Source organism: Antechinus flavipes, chromosome 4, assembly GCF_016432865.1.
Source record: "Antechinus flavipes isolate AdamAnt ecotype Samford, QLD, Australia chromosome 4, AdamAnt_v2, whole genome shotgun sequence".
Lineage (NCBI taxonomy): Eukaryota > Metazoa > Chordata > Mammalia > Dasyuromorphia > Dasyuridae > Antechinus > Antechinus flavipes.
Window position 1 is genome coordinate 11,701,056 of NC_067401.1, and position 15,061 is coordinate 11,716,116.

At 54.3% G+C, this 15,061-nt stretch overlaps 1 protein-coding gene across 2 annotated transcripts in view; it reads left to right on the plus strand.

Moving 5' to 3' along the window:
- VPS8 (VPS8 subunit of CORVET complex) overlaps positions 1 to 15,061 on the plus strand; it is a 121,284-nt gene that overhangs the window by 79,457 nt on the left and 26,766 nt on the right. For both annotated transcript variants that reach the window (XM_052000041.1, XM_052000042.1), the window contains exons 36-42: positions 2,294 to 2,441; positions 2,755 to 2,844; positions 7,528 to 7,570; positions 8,572 to 8,675; positions 9,842 to 9,923; positions 10,128 to 10,210; positions 12,978 to 13,058. In XM_052000041.1, coding sequence (XP_051856001.1) covers positions 2,294 to 2,441; positions 2,755 to 2,844; positions 7,528 to 7,570; positions 8,572 to 8,675; positions 9,842 to 9,923; positions 10,128 to 10,210; positions 12,978 to 13,058 — 631 coding nt within the window. The remainder of the gene's footprint in view (positions 1 to 2,293; positions 2,442 to 2,754; positions 2,845 to 7,527; positions 7,571 to 8,571; positions 8,676 to 9,841; positions 9,924 to 10,127; positions 10,211 to 12,977; positions 13,059 to 15,061) is intronic.

Consider the following 15,061-nt stretch of genomic DNA (forward strand, 5'->3'; position numbering starts at 1 on the left):
TTGGACCCAGGACCAGCTTGGGTTTTGTTTTTTATTAATTAGAACAAGATTACAAGCCTTGTGGTAACATTAACATGATTTTAAGTAAAAAACTAGAAAAGCAGCTTATGGTTTTCATGAAACGCTGACTTAGTGGAGCCTGCGGCAGTTTGGTTTTTTCCTCTGTGCCAGGAGCGTGTGTCTGAGCTCTTGCTCTGAATGGCGAGCATAAAGAAGGGTCGGGGCGTCCCTGATGCCCCAAGGGCAGAATCTCGGGGCCTGAGCCGAGACTGGCAGCAGAGGGAAGGAGGGCGGCCAAGAAGGGCCCAGTCACAGAAACCAGGTTCCAGTAGCTGGGAGCCTCTCCTCAGACACTTGACCCATGAGCGAGGGGCTGTGGGAAAAGCGACAAGTGTTGGTTGAGTGGTGGAGCCTGGCTGCGCCCGTCAGGACACTGGGCCTTTCTGGGCCTGTCTCCCTACAGCTGTGACCTGGGAAGTGGATGGATCGGGCTCGTTGAGAACCGCGAGGAGCAGACTATGAGCAGTTTTGTTTCAGTCCTCTCGTCCAACACCAACTGTTCATCCTGCAAATGCTCCCAGATCGAGGTGGGGGTCTGAGATCTTGTGCCGCTTTCCTTCAGAACCGGCCCAGAGCTGCCTCCTTTTTCAGGGAAACCCCAGGCAGGCGCCGTTGTCTCAGAGCGGCTCTGGCCGTCGGGACCTTCGCCCATGATTCTCGGAGTTATGGCGGAGGAAGCCCCTCCTCTGTGTAGTGAGGTCTTTATTCACATGGAGATTCCCTGAGGGACGGATGACACGGCTGTGAAGGGCCCTACTGTGCGCACGGGGCAGAAGCAGAGGCAGTTGGCCGGAGGGAAGCTGACCGGGCCCAGGGCTTGTCTCTCTCGCCTGTGGCTGTCTCAGGACCCCAGAGCTGGCTGAGACTGGAAGGGAAGAAGGCACGGGGCAGTTTTTGCGCTCCAGCGGAACTAGGGGCCACAAAATAATGGACAAATGGCCCACCGGGGGCGGGGTGATAGGGATGGGGAGCCAGCATGGCTTAGTGTGCTGGTGCCCACGACCGGGGAGGGCGGCCAGGTGGACATCCAGCAACGACACAGCTCACTTGCTGAAATACTTGGGACGAGCTTGTCTCAGGTTGTCGGCCGACGGACTCCCCACGAGCGAAGGCATTGAAATCCATCCGAGGGCTCAGAGGAGGCGTCTTCACGTTCCGGTTCTCCTATTACTTTGTCAGTAATATTTGGAAAGGGATCAAGAGCCAGGTCCGTCAGTGTCCGCACCGTCCTGCGTGTCAGATGTTCCAGGACTGCTTTGGTATCGACGGGGGCCCCGGGGACGGCAGGACCGGCACCAGGCCAGGGCCCCTCTCCTCGGCTCACCCTCAGGCAGAGAAAGCTGGGCTCTATGGCCCCGTGCTCGAGGGGAGCCCTCCTCTCCCCTCCACGCTGGCCCTGTGTGTCCCCCCTCGCAGGCCGTTCCCCGCGGCCTTCCTCTGCTGGGCCCAGGGCAGGGTCGGGGGGCACAGAGCACAGGAGGGGCAGATCACACACACACACACACACATTTGCACACATATCCACACTCATAATCAGTCACATACACACTTACTCCCAACACAGACAGCACGCTCATAGACACACTCACCCACAGATACACACTCACATTCTTGTACACATCCTCTCTCACACACACACAGCCCCCCCACCCCACCCCCCGGCACCTCCTCAGGGTGTGCGAGTGCCAGTCCTCCACTTCACATCAGGTGTTTCTTGTCCTGATTCGCATTATTGATGGCAATCATAGTTCACATAGAACTTGGACTTTTACCCCTTTTGATCCTCTCATCCTGTGGGAGGGATGGGGCAACTAGTACAACTTTTACAAATGAGGGAACTGAGGGAGACAAAGGTCAAGTGATTTGCTCAAGATCACACAGCTTGCAGGCGTTTGTGGATGAATTTGAACTCGAGTCTTTGTGACTCTGTCCTCCTGCCCTCCTAAATCACAGGCCTCGAACTTTAAAAAATCTGTCTTCTGGGATAGTTGGGCAGAAACCACTTTGAAAAGGGTAAAGTGTGCTGTTTAAAAGACATGACCTTGCTCTCTGGTCAAACCGAGGCAGCCGTGGTTTGGGCAGTCGGGGAAGGGCGTTGGGCCGCTCTCCACGATCCAGGGTCCCCCTTCCCACTGAGCGCTGGGCTTCGGGTTGTTCCTTCAGCTCTTGCCCATCCCCCCGTCGCAGTCCGTGCCGTCCCGCTGCAATGGTCCTGTGGCTCTTCTCTTTCCAGGGAAGGGGTTTCTGTGAACCAAGAGTCTCTGCACGCAGCCCCTTGCATCACGGAGCAGTTCATCGAGCTGCTGTGTCAGTATAACCCTCACCAAGTGATTGACACTCTGCAAGTCCTTGAGTCCTACCGGCTGGAAGAGACCATCCAGGTAAGGCGCCAGCACGGTCGATGGGCCGCGAGCTAAGACCTGGCCTGGTCCGGAGCCGAAAGCAGGACGCGGGGCCTCGTCCCTGAGCTAGAGCCGGAACCTCTCCTGGGGTCGCGGGGAGGTGCCCGGGAAGACTTCTCACTGTAGGTCTTTTAAGTCAAGGGCAAGAAAAAGATTCCCCGACTGTAGGAATGGGCTGCCGGCGGAGCCGAGCTCTCGTTTTCCAGCCTAATAACTTTCATTTCCTTTGGTGTTAAGAAGACATCCTCGACTTAAAAACAAAACTAAGGAAGTTTGAATCTTCCCTTTTTAGATTACCCAGAAGTACCAGCTTCTTGAAGTATGTGCCTACCTCTTAGAGAAGAAAGGAGACATTCATGGTGCTTTCTTAATAATGCTTGAGGTAAGCTGACATCCAGAGAGAGTGCAGCGTATTATATTTTAAAATGAGTTTCTCAAGCTGAGTGAAAGAGTCTCTGCCTCCGGCAGTCTTCCGCTGGCATCGGCTGTCATCTCAGCAGGGATAAGGTGCGGCCGCTTGGATTTGGAAGGAGGTGGATCCCAAGATCCCCTCCGGCCGTGGCATTGTCAGGCTAAGCAGAGAGCCTTACTTCTGAGATTTCAGGGGTCCGGGGTCTCGTCAGCTTGGCTCCCCCCTCCAGCAGCAGGGATTGGCCGTCCTCCAGTCCCTCGTAGGGGTCGCGCCTGAAACCGGCGTCACCCAGTGGCCGTTCTGACGGTGACCCCGTCTCCCCGTGGCTGCCAGGCTGGTCCTTGGGCAAGGAGGAGGCCGACAGTAAGAATCCTGTGCCCCGGATCTTCCTGTAGACTGTTTCGTGCCGTACCTCAGGTGCCAAAATGGCTCACAGTGCGACCCAAAGGCGTCAATTCAGATGCACATCCAGGAGGTCCGTACTCTTCTGCCACGTGCACTTGCCCAAGGTCACAATGATGGCTGGAGGCTCCATACGTGAGAATAAATGGGCAGTCAGCAGGTCCACCTGAGGAAGCCAAACGGCTCGCTTTTATTTCTCAAGAATAACACACACAGAGAGAGAAACAGAGACAGAGAGAGACACAGAGACAGAGAGAGACAAAGAAAAATTGCTTCCGTGTCATTGGGGAGGTGCCTTAACCTCAGAACTGTACTGAGCCAGATCACTTGGGACATTAAAAGGAAATGTAAGGAATTTACCGTTAAGTGAGCAGCATGAATGTAACGCCAGGGCTGATGGGGATGCAGAGATGGAGGCCTTCGTCACAGCCACCGATCCACAAGCTTCGCCAGCTGCCTGCCTTGTGCCAGCCAAGAAAACGAGCTCCCACCTTCCTTCTCTCCCTTTGTCTTTGCTCTCATTCTCCCAGAGATTCTCTTCTTCCTGAGCAGCCAAAGGGGTTGTTTTCCTTTCCTTGTGAGCCTCCAATATGATCAGGATCCCTCCTGTGTTCTCTTCCCCTCTGATGTTCCCTCCCATTTTGTGATGTATTCCCAAAGAAACAAACCCATGATTCACCTGTGCTTAGCGTGTCGGGAGATTTCATTCCCGATGTTTCAGGCCTGTTTTTTCATCATCACTTGTACTTGACTTAGGCTTTCCCCCTTGTCTCTTCATGTACATTCAGAAAAATCTCTGAGTGGCCCCTCCAAAATAGGGATTCTGAAGGAGCAATAAAGCAGATTCAGCTGTGTCCGGGGTTTGGAAGGTCACGGGGGTCAAAGAAAATGTCTTGTCCTTCACCTTGTGGATCCTGCGAGCCAGAAGTCTTGGTCACATCGATCTTTCTGACTTTTATCAGCCACATCTTGTGCCTGTTGTTCCTCTAAGCCCCCAGATTTGGGGGTGGGGGCACTTCTCTCTAGCCAGGCCCTCTAGAGCTCCTTACAGTGTATTTTTGAACCCAAGTGGAGTGCTTTGTGGAGTATTCCATTATCAGATTTCCCCCAGGTCTTGCCCATCAAGATCCTCTGGCATCCTGACCTTGTCCCCCAGCACGGCAGCTCTCCCTCCCCGCTGCGGTGCTGAAAACTTGGTTAGCACGCCTTCCGTGACTTTCTCTAAGTCACAAGCAAAGACAGGCTCGGCTCCTGGCGTTCTCCGCGGGGACCTTCTTCCACTGATGGCTGCTCTTGGGGTGCAGCCAGTCTGCCAGCTCTGCACTCACTTCACAGCACCGTCAGGAAGCCAACATCTGCCCGTCTTTTCCACAAGAACAGCGTGAGAGACTCTGCAAACTGCAGTTTAGGTCAGCTCTTATCTACAGCCTCCCTCTGGTTTACCGGGCTCAGAATCCCATCTCATGTTGGAAAAGCAAATGATCTTCAAAAACGGCAGCCTCCTTTACCCGACACGACCTGTCTTCCAGCAGCCATGCTGGCGCTTTGTGAAATCTGCTTCCTTTTCAAAACGTCCGCCGGCCATCCCCTTAACAGATGCCCCAGGGGCTCGCCCAGGACCGGGCCGACGCGCTCATGGCCCACATTCTCTGGGAGGTGTAAAACCTCCAGTTCTCCATGGTGGTTCAGAGGTCACCAACGGGCCCAGCCCAGACACCAGCCGGCCATATCGGGACAAGAAATGTAGTTCAGACCGCCTCATCTGTGTCCTCCAGGGCAGTTTATGTCCCTGTCGTCCCCTTCCCTAGACTAGGAGTCACACCCGGCCGCCATGTTTGCCGTATCCTTCACAGAGCAGAGGTTATTCTTCAGAGTTGAGCGGTTTGGCCGTCTCTTCATCATCTGCTACTTTCCCTCCTCCCTGTCCTGCCATCTTCTCCTTTCTGGAACCTTTTTTTTCTCCCAGTGAAATGCGCTTTTTGTTTGCTTTTTAAAAAGGTTAAAAAACCAGCCCCGTGTGTCAGTCGTAGGCACCAAGTCCAGGATACCCCTGAGTGTGTTTGCAAACTACCAGCAAATAGGATTGCCTTGTCCGGTGTTCATGAGATGTCTCCAGAGTAGATGGCATTTTCCACCGCAAATCTTTTGGGATTGTCTTGGATCGTTGTATCACTAAGTCGTTCACAGCTGATCATCCTGCAGGATCGTACTGTGTACGATGTTCTCCTGGTTCCGCTCACTTCACTTTGCATCACTTCGTGTCTTTTCTGATTTTTTTGAAAGTATCCGTTCCTCATTTCTTATAGCACGATAATGTTAGATCGCAGTCGTGTACCACAACTCGTTAGCCCTTTTTAAAGGGCCATACCTCACGCTGGTCTTATCGAGAGCTACAGAAGAGGGGAGCAGAGGCAGCCAGCTGAGGACACAGCCTAGATTTTGCTGACGCTTTTCCTTTTCTTAAGTCTCTTGGGACACGTCCTTTTCCTCCTCCTGCTCCTCACAGGTGGTTTCCCTTTGTACCTTCAGAATTCTGTTCTTGAGGAATTTGCCTCTCTCCATGGCTTGCTTCACCCCATAAAATTTTAGTTTAAAATGTCCTTGAACCTTTTGAGATCTGCTCTCCCATAATCCAAGTGCCTCCTGGACAAAGAGAGGCAGTGTTGGATAACGGGGGCCTGCAGTCAGAAGGTTCTGGGTGCAAATCCTGCCTCTGACTGATTGACCTTGGCAATCAGTTAGCATTCTGAGCTCCAGGCAAGCCTTAGTACAGCTCATTTATCTTGTAAGCCACATTCAGGCTGTGTCCTGCGCATAGAGCGCTCTCCCACTGATAAGTCCTGGATACTTTGCTCTCTGCCATCAGTGCCGTGACGGAACGGTCACCCCATCCTTTCTGCCCTAGCAGCCAGCTCTGGGACGCTCGGGAAATTCAGATCCAGAAGAGGAAATCCCCCTCTCTGCTGCTTCCCTGTTTTGAAGGATGAAAAGATCATTAAGGCAAGTCAGAAGTAGGCGAGCTGATCCGCTTTTGGCTGAAAGAGAATTCCAGCAGATGTCTGGCTAATGAGTCTCCTTCATCACCGCTCTGCCACGTACCCGTGCCAGGCTTCTGATCCGCTTCCCAAACCCAGCCTCTTCTTTGTTCTAGCCAGGCCGTCTGGGCCAGGCCACGCAGTACAGTGACCGCTCCCCCCTGTGCTTCTCCAGCACCCTCCAGGGGGCACAGTGCCCCCCCAGCCTCTTCCTTTTGGAGAAGAGATGCCCTTCCAGAGCCACGTGCCCGTCACGGGCACCATCCCTTCAGGTCTAGGATACCTCACTGTAGATTGGCAGATTGCTAGCACAGAGGTACTCGCTGTTTCTTGTGGACCCCAGCTCTATCAGAAGCCCCTCTTCCTCGGACCCCATCTTCTTCCCTTCCCCAAAGCCCTCGCCTTCTCTTGTCAGCAATGATAAAAGGTCTCTGGGCCCCCGAAGTCCCTGGTATGGTCTGTGGCCGTGCTTTCTAGACCCCTTTGGGCAGTGTTTTCTGTGCTGATGTGAATTAGCAGCCATCCGACATGACAGGTCTTGGAAGGGGCTCTGCCCCAGCCTGGCGCTACGCCCTGGAAGGGCGGCGACCGTCCCTTATTATCGGGAACTTCTTAGCGCCCGCTTCTGCTTCCCGCCTCTTCCTCTGGCCTTTTTCACTAAGTGGGCCTTCTAAACCCCTTATTTTGTTAAGTTACTATTTCTTTTGTTTTAATTATTTTTTTTTAAACTTTGAGTTCCAAATTCTCTCCTTCTTTTCTGCAAGGAGGATGATGGGAAGACCTATATAATCTGAAGCAAAGTCAAATGAGCAAAACCAGGAGCATCTTGTACAGTGACCACAATATTGTAATAATAAGCGGGCAAGACTTAGCTACTCTGATCAAGACAAAGATCCCAGACAGTTCTAAAGGACTCATGATGAAAAATGCTCTTCACTTCCAGAGAAAGAACTGATGAGCCTCGAGTGCAGATCAAAGCATTTTTCAAACTTTCTTTTTCTTGCTTTTTTTTTTTTGCTAACGTGGCTAATGTGGAAATGGTTTTCAGGACTTTCTATGCATAATGGGTTTCACATTGCTCGCCTTCTCCGTGGGTGGGGGTGGGGATGGGGAAGGGAGAATTTTGAAGTCAAACTAATTTTTTTTTTAATTTTTTAAAAAAAGGAATAAAGCGTTTGGGAGACGAGAAGTATGACTTATTTTCTTTATCCCCTAGAGACTACAAAGCAAGCTCCAGCAGTTTACAAAGGAAAGTGAAAGTAAGTTTTTGATCAGTGATTTTTGATGCGATAATTGCCACCTCGGTCTTAGATTACCTCAGCCCATTAACCCGTCCATCTTTCCATTTCCTCCCAGGATACCTTCTTGATTACCCTTTCATCCCTCTCTGATCTTTGACATAGCAGATAATAAGTTTCTTGAAGACAGGAACCATTTTGTTTCCTGGAGCACAGGAAATACTTGTGGAACAGGCCGTATCCCCGGTTGACCCACGAGATCACATCTGTTGCATTTATGAGCATCGCTTTCAGAGTAATCAGGGTTTAAACGCGAGCTCCACAAAAAATCAGACGTGGTCGATTGGTAGAAAACGGTGTACGAGCCGTTTTCCGCAGACGCCCCCCGACAGTTTGGAGAGAGACGCCAGCCACGTAGTTTGAGAAGTTCATGATGAGCAGTTACCCCATAACTATCATGTTCCTGTGTTTATCACGGTGGAGTGTGAACAGGCATCTCTAAGGGGTATCCATGGTGCAAGGCGACTGCTCTGTTAGCTAGATCAGGGCCTGGAGCTAGTGCCCCCTCCTCAAGGACCCACAGGGAGTTTGTGGCAGGAGGTGCAGTTGACTCCTCTGGGACCGGGCGTCAGGTGGCTCCAGCAGCAGATTCGCCTTTCCTTGTGTTCCTTGAAGCTGTATCTCCTGCTGGTAGAGAAGGTCCCCAGAAGCTTGTCCAGAAGCAAGGGGAGAGTTCCTCTGCCCAGTGGATCGCCCCCCACCTCCGTCCCCAGATAGATGAGGGTCTGCTCCCTCTGAGCCAGAACCCGGGCTCCAGCTGCAGTCTTCCGAAATGGCGGGCAGCCTTTGCATGGAATGTCGTTAAGTCGGTTCTGTTCTCTCATTATTCCCTGACCTTCCCGTCATTTACCCACCTTGTGCCCGAGGGTCCCAGTTCATAGACATCAGTGTCATTTCCTCCGGTGGGGGGAGGCAGGAGGGCGACCTTGCCGTAAGATGCCCGTCTTTTCTGTCCAATCCAGACTCGAGAGAGAGCCCCTCCCTTAAGGCCGTGGAGGAGATCTTGGTGGAGACCATCGCCCTCTGCCAGAGGAATTCCCAGAGCCTGAACCAGCCCCAGCGAGAGGTGAGCGGAGGCCTCGCGTCTCCAGCGCTGCCGCGGGCTTTCCAGGTTTGGGAAGGGGAATTAATTCTTTTTCCATTGCCCTCCTGGCCACCTGAGTCTAATTAAATTGGATTTTAATCACTGTTGAGTGCTCCCGGGAGGAAGGGAGGCCTGACATTATTACCCAGAGTGCTCGGCCTCCTTGTTCTCGCAGAAGCCTTCGCGGCCCCGTGCTGTCCTCCCTGCTGACGAGGGAAGCAGACCCCCTCGCCCTGGACCGCCTGTTTGGGTTTCCCATCCAGGGAGGGCTTGGAGATATCGGTGCCCGGGGTGGCAGTGAGGCCATCCCGAGGGTTTGTGGGAGCCTTGGCTCAGGCGGGGCTTCCCAGAAGGAAATGGGGTAAAGAAGCGCCTCCTGTGTGGGCATGGCAGAAGTGCAGCTTGCCCAGGGACGAGGAGGCACTTTCCCATGCGGCCGCGTGCTTGGGGCTTGGTGCAGCCCTGCCAGGGGCTTAGGTGCGGGGCCCCCCACTCCCGGCCCCTGCCAACCACTCTGGCTGCCGACTAGCCCGGGGGCCGAGCCTGGCCCCACCCCCATCAAAAAGGAACTGAAAGCTCGTGCCTTGGCCCAGGCCCCCCAAAGCTGGAGGCACTGACTCCTTCTACAATAGGGGAGGTTGCCCTGGATTCCAGGTCGTCAGCAAGAGCACCTCTGTGCTGGCCGGCCCTGCCCTGAGCATCCCCTCCTCGGTGCTTCCGCTTCAGCCTCGCTAGAGCCCACCAGGAGGTGTCTGTGGCTCCTTGTTCCACCACATCTGGGGCTGGGGGTGGGGGTCTGAGTGTGAAAGCAAGAACTCTCACCCTTAGAAACGTCCCTCGGGTTTCATCCCGCCAGCTTTCAGGTTATTTTACCCCAAAAGGGGAAGCAATCAGATGGTGGCTTTCTAATGTCTCGTTTAACAATCTAGAATCTATATGCTATATGATATAATACAAAACAAAATATAATATAATATAACATAATATATAACATAACATAAACCATGACACGGCCGAGCGTTGCTAGCTGGGTTTGTTAGGAAAACGACCCTGTGACCCTGGGATGTCTCTTCGGGGTTTTGGGGGTGATCGTGATCCTCCTGCTGAGCAGCACGGGGCTTCACTGCCCTGCTTGGGTTCTCCTGCAGGCTCTCTGGTTTCCCCTCTTGGAGGCGATGATGGCCCCTCAGAAGCTGTCCAGCTCCTGCGCTCCCCCTCGCCTGGCAGAACGTAAGCGTGGGGACCCCCGCCGTGGTTTGGGCCCAACTCCCCCATTGTCCCGTTGTCTGCTCCCGTGTGCCCCCGGCTGGGCAGCGTCGTGTCTCCCTGAGCTACATCCGTGTCCGGCCCCAGAGAGGAGCCGCTCTCTCGGCGTCCGGCTAGTGGGGAAGCCGCCAGGTCCCCATGCTGATGGCCCTTCTCTGTTCCTTGCAGCCTTGAAGTCTCTGACCATGCAGGTGCTGAACAGCATGGCGGCCTTCATCGCTCTGCCGTCCATCTTGCAGCGAATCCTGCAGGTGAGCGCCGGGGAAGCCCCCCAGAATCCCCAGGCCGGCAGGTCAGACGTGGTCCCCAGTACCGGAGGTTTGCGTCCTCCCCCAGTCCTCGTCAGGCTGGGTGAAGGCCTTCCTCCGGCCTTGGGCCTGATCCCACTGTGCACGACTTAACTAAGGGGCAGGGTCTCGCTCTTTCACTTAAAAAAAATCTGTTAAAACAAATAAGCACAAAACCACGCTAATAGCTGATGATTCTGCTTGGGAGGAAGCAGCAAAGTGGGAAAACAAGAAGAGTCTGGCCGGCCAGAAGCCCCCCGAGAAGGACCCCAGAAAGGAGGAGTTAGGGTCACGGGAGGGCCACGCCCACATGCACGCCCAGGGGGTCCAGGGACCTGACGTTGGGGGGGTTGGGTGAGAGAGTCATGGGGGTCCCCACGTTGGCAGATCTGTGCCGTTAGGAGGCAGATGTGATGGGAAGGAGGCTGCACTTGGGAAGGCACCTTTCCTCCGGGGTCAGGGAGAGGCCGGGCTGGGGCTCCTGGAGGTGAGAAGGGAGGCAGAGGCTGGGGAGGGGGACAGGGGGAGGTACTTAGGATGGCCCCAGGCGATGCCCAGCCACCCTCCGAGGGGACCAGAGCGGGACAAAGACCGGCATGTTCCCTGGGGTTCTGTGGTGCCCAACGGTAGATGGGGGCAGGCTGAGGGCCTGGCTCAGCAGGACGTCAGAGGGACAGCGGGTCCTGATGCCACAGGAGGTCACTGTCCTGGTTCTGGTCTTCACCAGCAGTTCAGCCCTGAGACCCTCGGCCCCGGCCCAGGGGAGACCCTCGGCCCTGGTTCTGGGAGACCCTCAGCCCTGGCTCAGCAGCTTGGAGAGAGCAGGGAGAGCTCCCCTCTCCCGCTGCGAGCCAGACACCAACACCAGAAGCTTGGACAGAGCCCCCTGTGCCCCAGGGACAGAGCCAGACCTTAAAAGTCACAAAATGGGGGGAAGGGGGAGAAGAAAGAAAGAAGAGGAGCAAGAATCAGAATAGAGCCTCAACTATCAGAAACTGACACGGTGACAGGGAGACAAGACGCCAACGCGGACGGACAGAACGGCCACAGGAAACCTCAGGGGGCATGAATGGGCCTCCAGCCCAAAGAGGCTCCTCAGGAGCACTCACGAAGGACTTAAAGGGCAACCAAGGGAAAGAAACCAGAGAAATGCAAAAGGGAGGCCCCAGCTTGGAAAGGGAAGGACAGGAAGGAAGAAAACCATCCCCCAGAAAGACAATTGGCCAAAGGGAAAAAAAAATCCACCCAAGAAATCAGCACCTTGAAAAGTAGAATCATCGAATGGAAAAAGTGGGTTTCAGTCCTTCATGGCCACGTCCGGCTCTCTGTCACCCGGGCGGGCCTCTCTTGGTAGAGACCTGCTCAGGGTCACCCAGCTACAACATGCCTGAGGCTGGATTTGAATTCAGGTTTTCGGACTCGCCGCCCGGCTTTGGCAAGCTCCTCTCCACAGGCCTTTGGTGCGCCGGGGACCCTCGGGATCCTCGGCCGTCTTAGGGCAAGACTCGGTGTCCACTGCACTGGAAGCCATCCATAATTGATCCGCTGTCCCAGCAGGAGGCGCTTTTCCTGATGTTGCCTTTGAATTATGGATGCGGGAGTGGAAAGTCCTGACAGAGAGAGCGACCTCCCAGAGTCCCAGAGTTAGCCTTGGAGACACTCTTTTCTGCAGGCCCCAAGTGCGCGCTGCCTCAAGGACTCCGGGTTTCCCAGATTCCGGCCTGTGGCCGAGGCGTTGCCAGAAGGCCAGAGTTCTTTGTACAGGCCTTAAGGGGGCACACGGGCCCCAAGGAGGGGGCTTCTCCAGAGCAGGGACCGAGACTTGACCTGGAGAAGCTGGGGGACCTCTCCCCCCCCAGCCACGTTCTCTTTTGGGCGAGCTTCCCAGCTCTCCCTTCTGCACCAGCTGGCCAGGACAGGCCCCAGATCTTCCCCTCCCCCGGCACTGGGTCACCTCCCGGCTATGGCAGGTCCCCCCGGCAGGATGGGGGCAGTAACCATAAATAGTCACTGATAACTTTTGTTTTTCTGTCCCCACATTTCCCAGTCTCCTCCCCCTCTCCTTCCCAGAGAACCGTCCCTTATAACCATGAACAAAAAGTTGGAGGAAAAAACAGTTCAGCAAAAGTACCCAGCATCTTAAAAACAAAAAAACTGAGCGTCCCAGGCAGGGTCCTGCACCCAAGGGGCCCCCCCCACCCCAGGAAAGGGGGTCTTTATTGGCCCTTCTCTGTGAGTGAAGTTTGAGAAAGCCGCCCACCTCGGCGAGGAGCCGGAGACCCCAGGAAGAGGCGGAGGCTTGTATTCAGACAGGATCGGCCCATTTGACTGGTTCTGTTTGTTACAAGGGAGGCCTCCCATTGGGCTGCGGGGAGGCAGCGGGAACTCTCGAGATAGCTTCAACTGGAAAGGTTGTCCCTAGGGGGAAAATCTCATGTGACCTGCAGAAGGTGAGAGGAGGGATGGACCGACAAGAGAAGAATTCCCAGAATCTTGTTCTTTCTTTCTTACCAAGTAACATGTTTTGGGTTTGGTTTTTGTTTGTTCTGCAAGGAATTCAGTGTTAAGTGACTTGGCCAGGGTCACACGGTAGCAGGTAGCAAGTTGTGAGGCTTTGAACTCAGGACAGTATCCGCTGGGCCTCCCACGTCCCCAAAACGAGCCTTTTTCATAAAGTTTTTGAGAATATGCAAACTCACTTTGCTTCCCTCTTTGGATACTTTTTCTGCAGGATCCAGTTTATGGAAGAGGAAAACTTGGCGAGATCCAAGGACTGATCCTGGGAATGCTGGACACCTTTAACTACGAACAAGTAACGTTCCCTATTTCTGAGTTTCCGCGCCCCTCCCATGCTAGAAACAACCTCAGCTGCCTGGGTGTTTTAAGGAGAGCTGCCCCTGGGGGGTTGTCATGTAGGATGAAAAGGAGGGGGGGGGGGGAGGAGGTCATTCTCGTTAATCTGCCGGGGTCTGCTTTTTCACATTGTTTACATGTATTAAGTGGTTAGCCCAGTGACCCCAAAGTAAAAGCAAAGCTTGCTAAGTTGTGCTCCTTCCCAGCCCGGTGGTGCTCCCTTCCCAGCCCGGGTGGTGCTCCCTTCCCAGCCCTTGTGGTGCTCCCTTCCCAGCCCATTTGGTGCTCCCTTCCCAGCCCTTGTGGTGCTCCCTTCCCAGCCCGGGTGGTGCTCCCTTCCCAGCCCGGGTGGTGCTCCCTTCCCAGCCCGGGTGGTGCTCCCTTCCCAGCCTATGTGGTGAGCCCGGTGCCCGGCACGGCAGACAGACTGGATGGGCGGCTGAGCCGTGGTTTCAGATCTCTAGTGAAAGCGACAGAGAGATGTTCTCCATTTAAGAAGTCAGAATTATGTCTCCTCAGAAATTAAAGACAAACCGAGCTGGCGCTCTGGAAGCTTTGTCCGGAAGGTCACTCGGGTCTTAGGTCAGCTTCTCAGGAAGCCCCAGACTGGGCAGCTCTGTCTGCTCTGAAGTAAAGAACCGTTTCTAGTGACTGGATCCGAGACTTTGCTGATGCCCTCTGGCAATGAGAGCCAGTGCCTTAGGGAGTTTGCTGGGCAATGGTGGCGGTGCCCCGGGCCCTTTAGTAAGCAGAAGTGATGCTGCCCTGGGCATTTAGTGGGCAATGGTAGCAATGCCCTGGGCATTTTTGTTGGTATGGTGGCAGTGTCCTGGACAAGTTAATAGGCAACGGAGGCAGTACTTTAGGGAGTTTTCTTGGCCAACATTTAGTTGGGCACTTTAGTAGGCAATAGTGACAGTGCTTTGACCATTTTAATGAGCAATAGTGGCAGTGTCCTGGGTACTTTACTGAGCAAAGGTGATGCTGTCCTGGGCACGTTAGTGGGCAATGGTGACAATGCCCTGGACATATTGGTGGGTAATGGTGGCAGTGCTTTGGGCACTTTAGTGGGCAGTAGCGATGCCATAAGCACTTTGGTAAGTGATGATGGCAGTGTCCTGGCCATTTTAGTGGGCAAGGGTGGCAGTGCCCTGGACATGTTAGTGGGCAATGGTGGCAGTGCCCCAGGCACTTCAGATATCCCATTTACCTAAGACCTAAAAAAGGACAAGGCCCCCAGGCTTCCCAGAGGCTGCTCTCTAAGGCCCCAAGCTGCCAAATAGACCTTGGTGGAGTGAGTAACTCAGAACCATGAAATCCCCAGGTGGTATCTCCTTCACCCAAAAAAATTAGTCCCTCAGTTCCCCCATTTCTTGTTCAGTCATTTCAGGTGGGTCCGATTCCTTGGGACCCCATTTGTGGCTCTCTTGGCAAAGATGCTAGAGTGGTATTGACCATTTCTTTCTTCAGCTCATTTTACAAATGAGGAAACTGAGGCAGACAGCTTTGAGTGACTTGTCCAGGTCACCATACGAGAGGCAGGAGGGCGAGGGGTCCAGGATCATGCTGGGGTGCTGATGAATGGGGGACCCCTAACAAAAAGGGAGAGTTTGGGAGTGGAATCAGTTTGGGGGAAAGATGATGTTCTCATGTGTGATATTGAGGACTTGTTATGGCCTGCGGGCAGTGGGTGACTCAAGACTGACAGGGAGAAAGCACATCTGGGGTTCATCTTCCTGTCGATGATGTCCCCACGGAAGGCTCAGGTCATTATGGGGAACATCAGTCCTTAACCCACTAGTATAAAGGATACACAAGCGGGGGGGCAGAGGCAGCTACATGAAGAACCCATGGGGACACTAGGGGTACCTGTGGGGGTGAGGTGAGGTGTTTCCTGGCCCAGGTCCAGGTGAGGCAGGTGAGGCTGGCTCAGTCGGCCCCTGAGAACAAGGAAGGGGATGT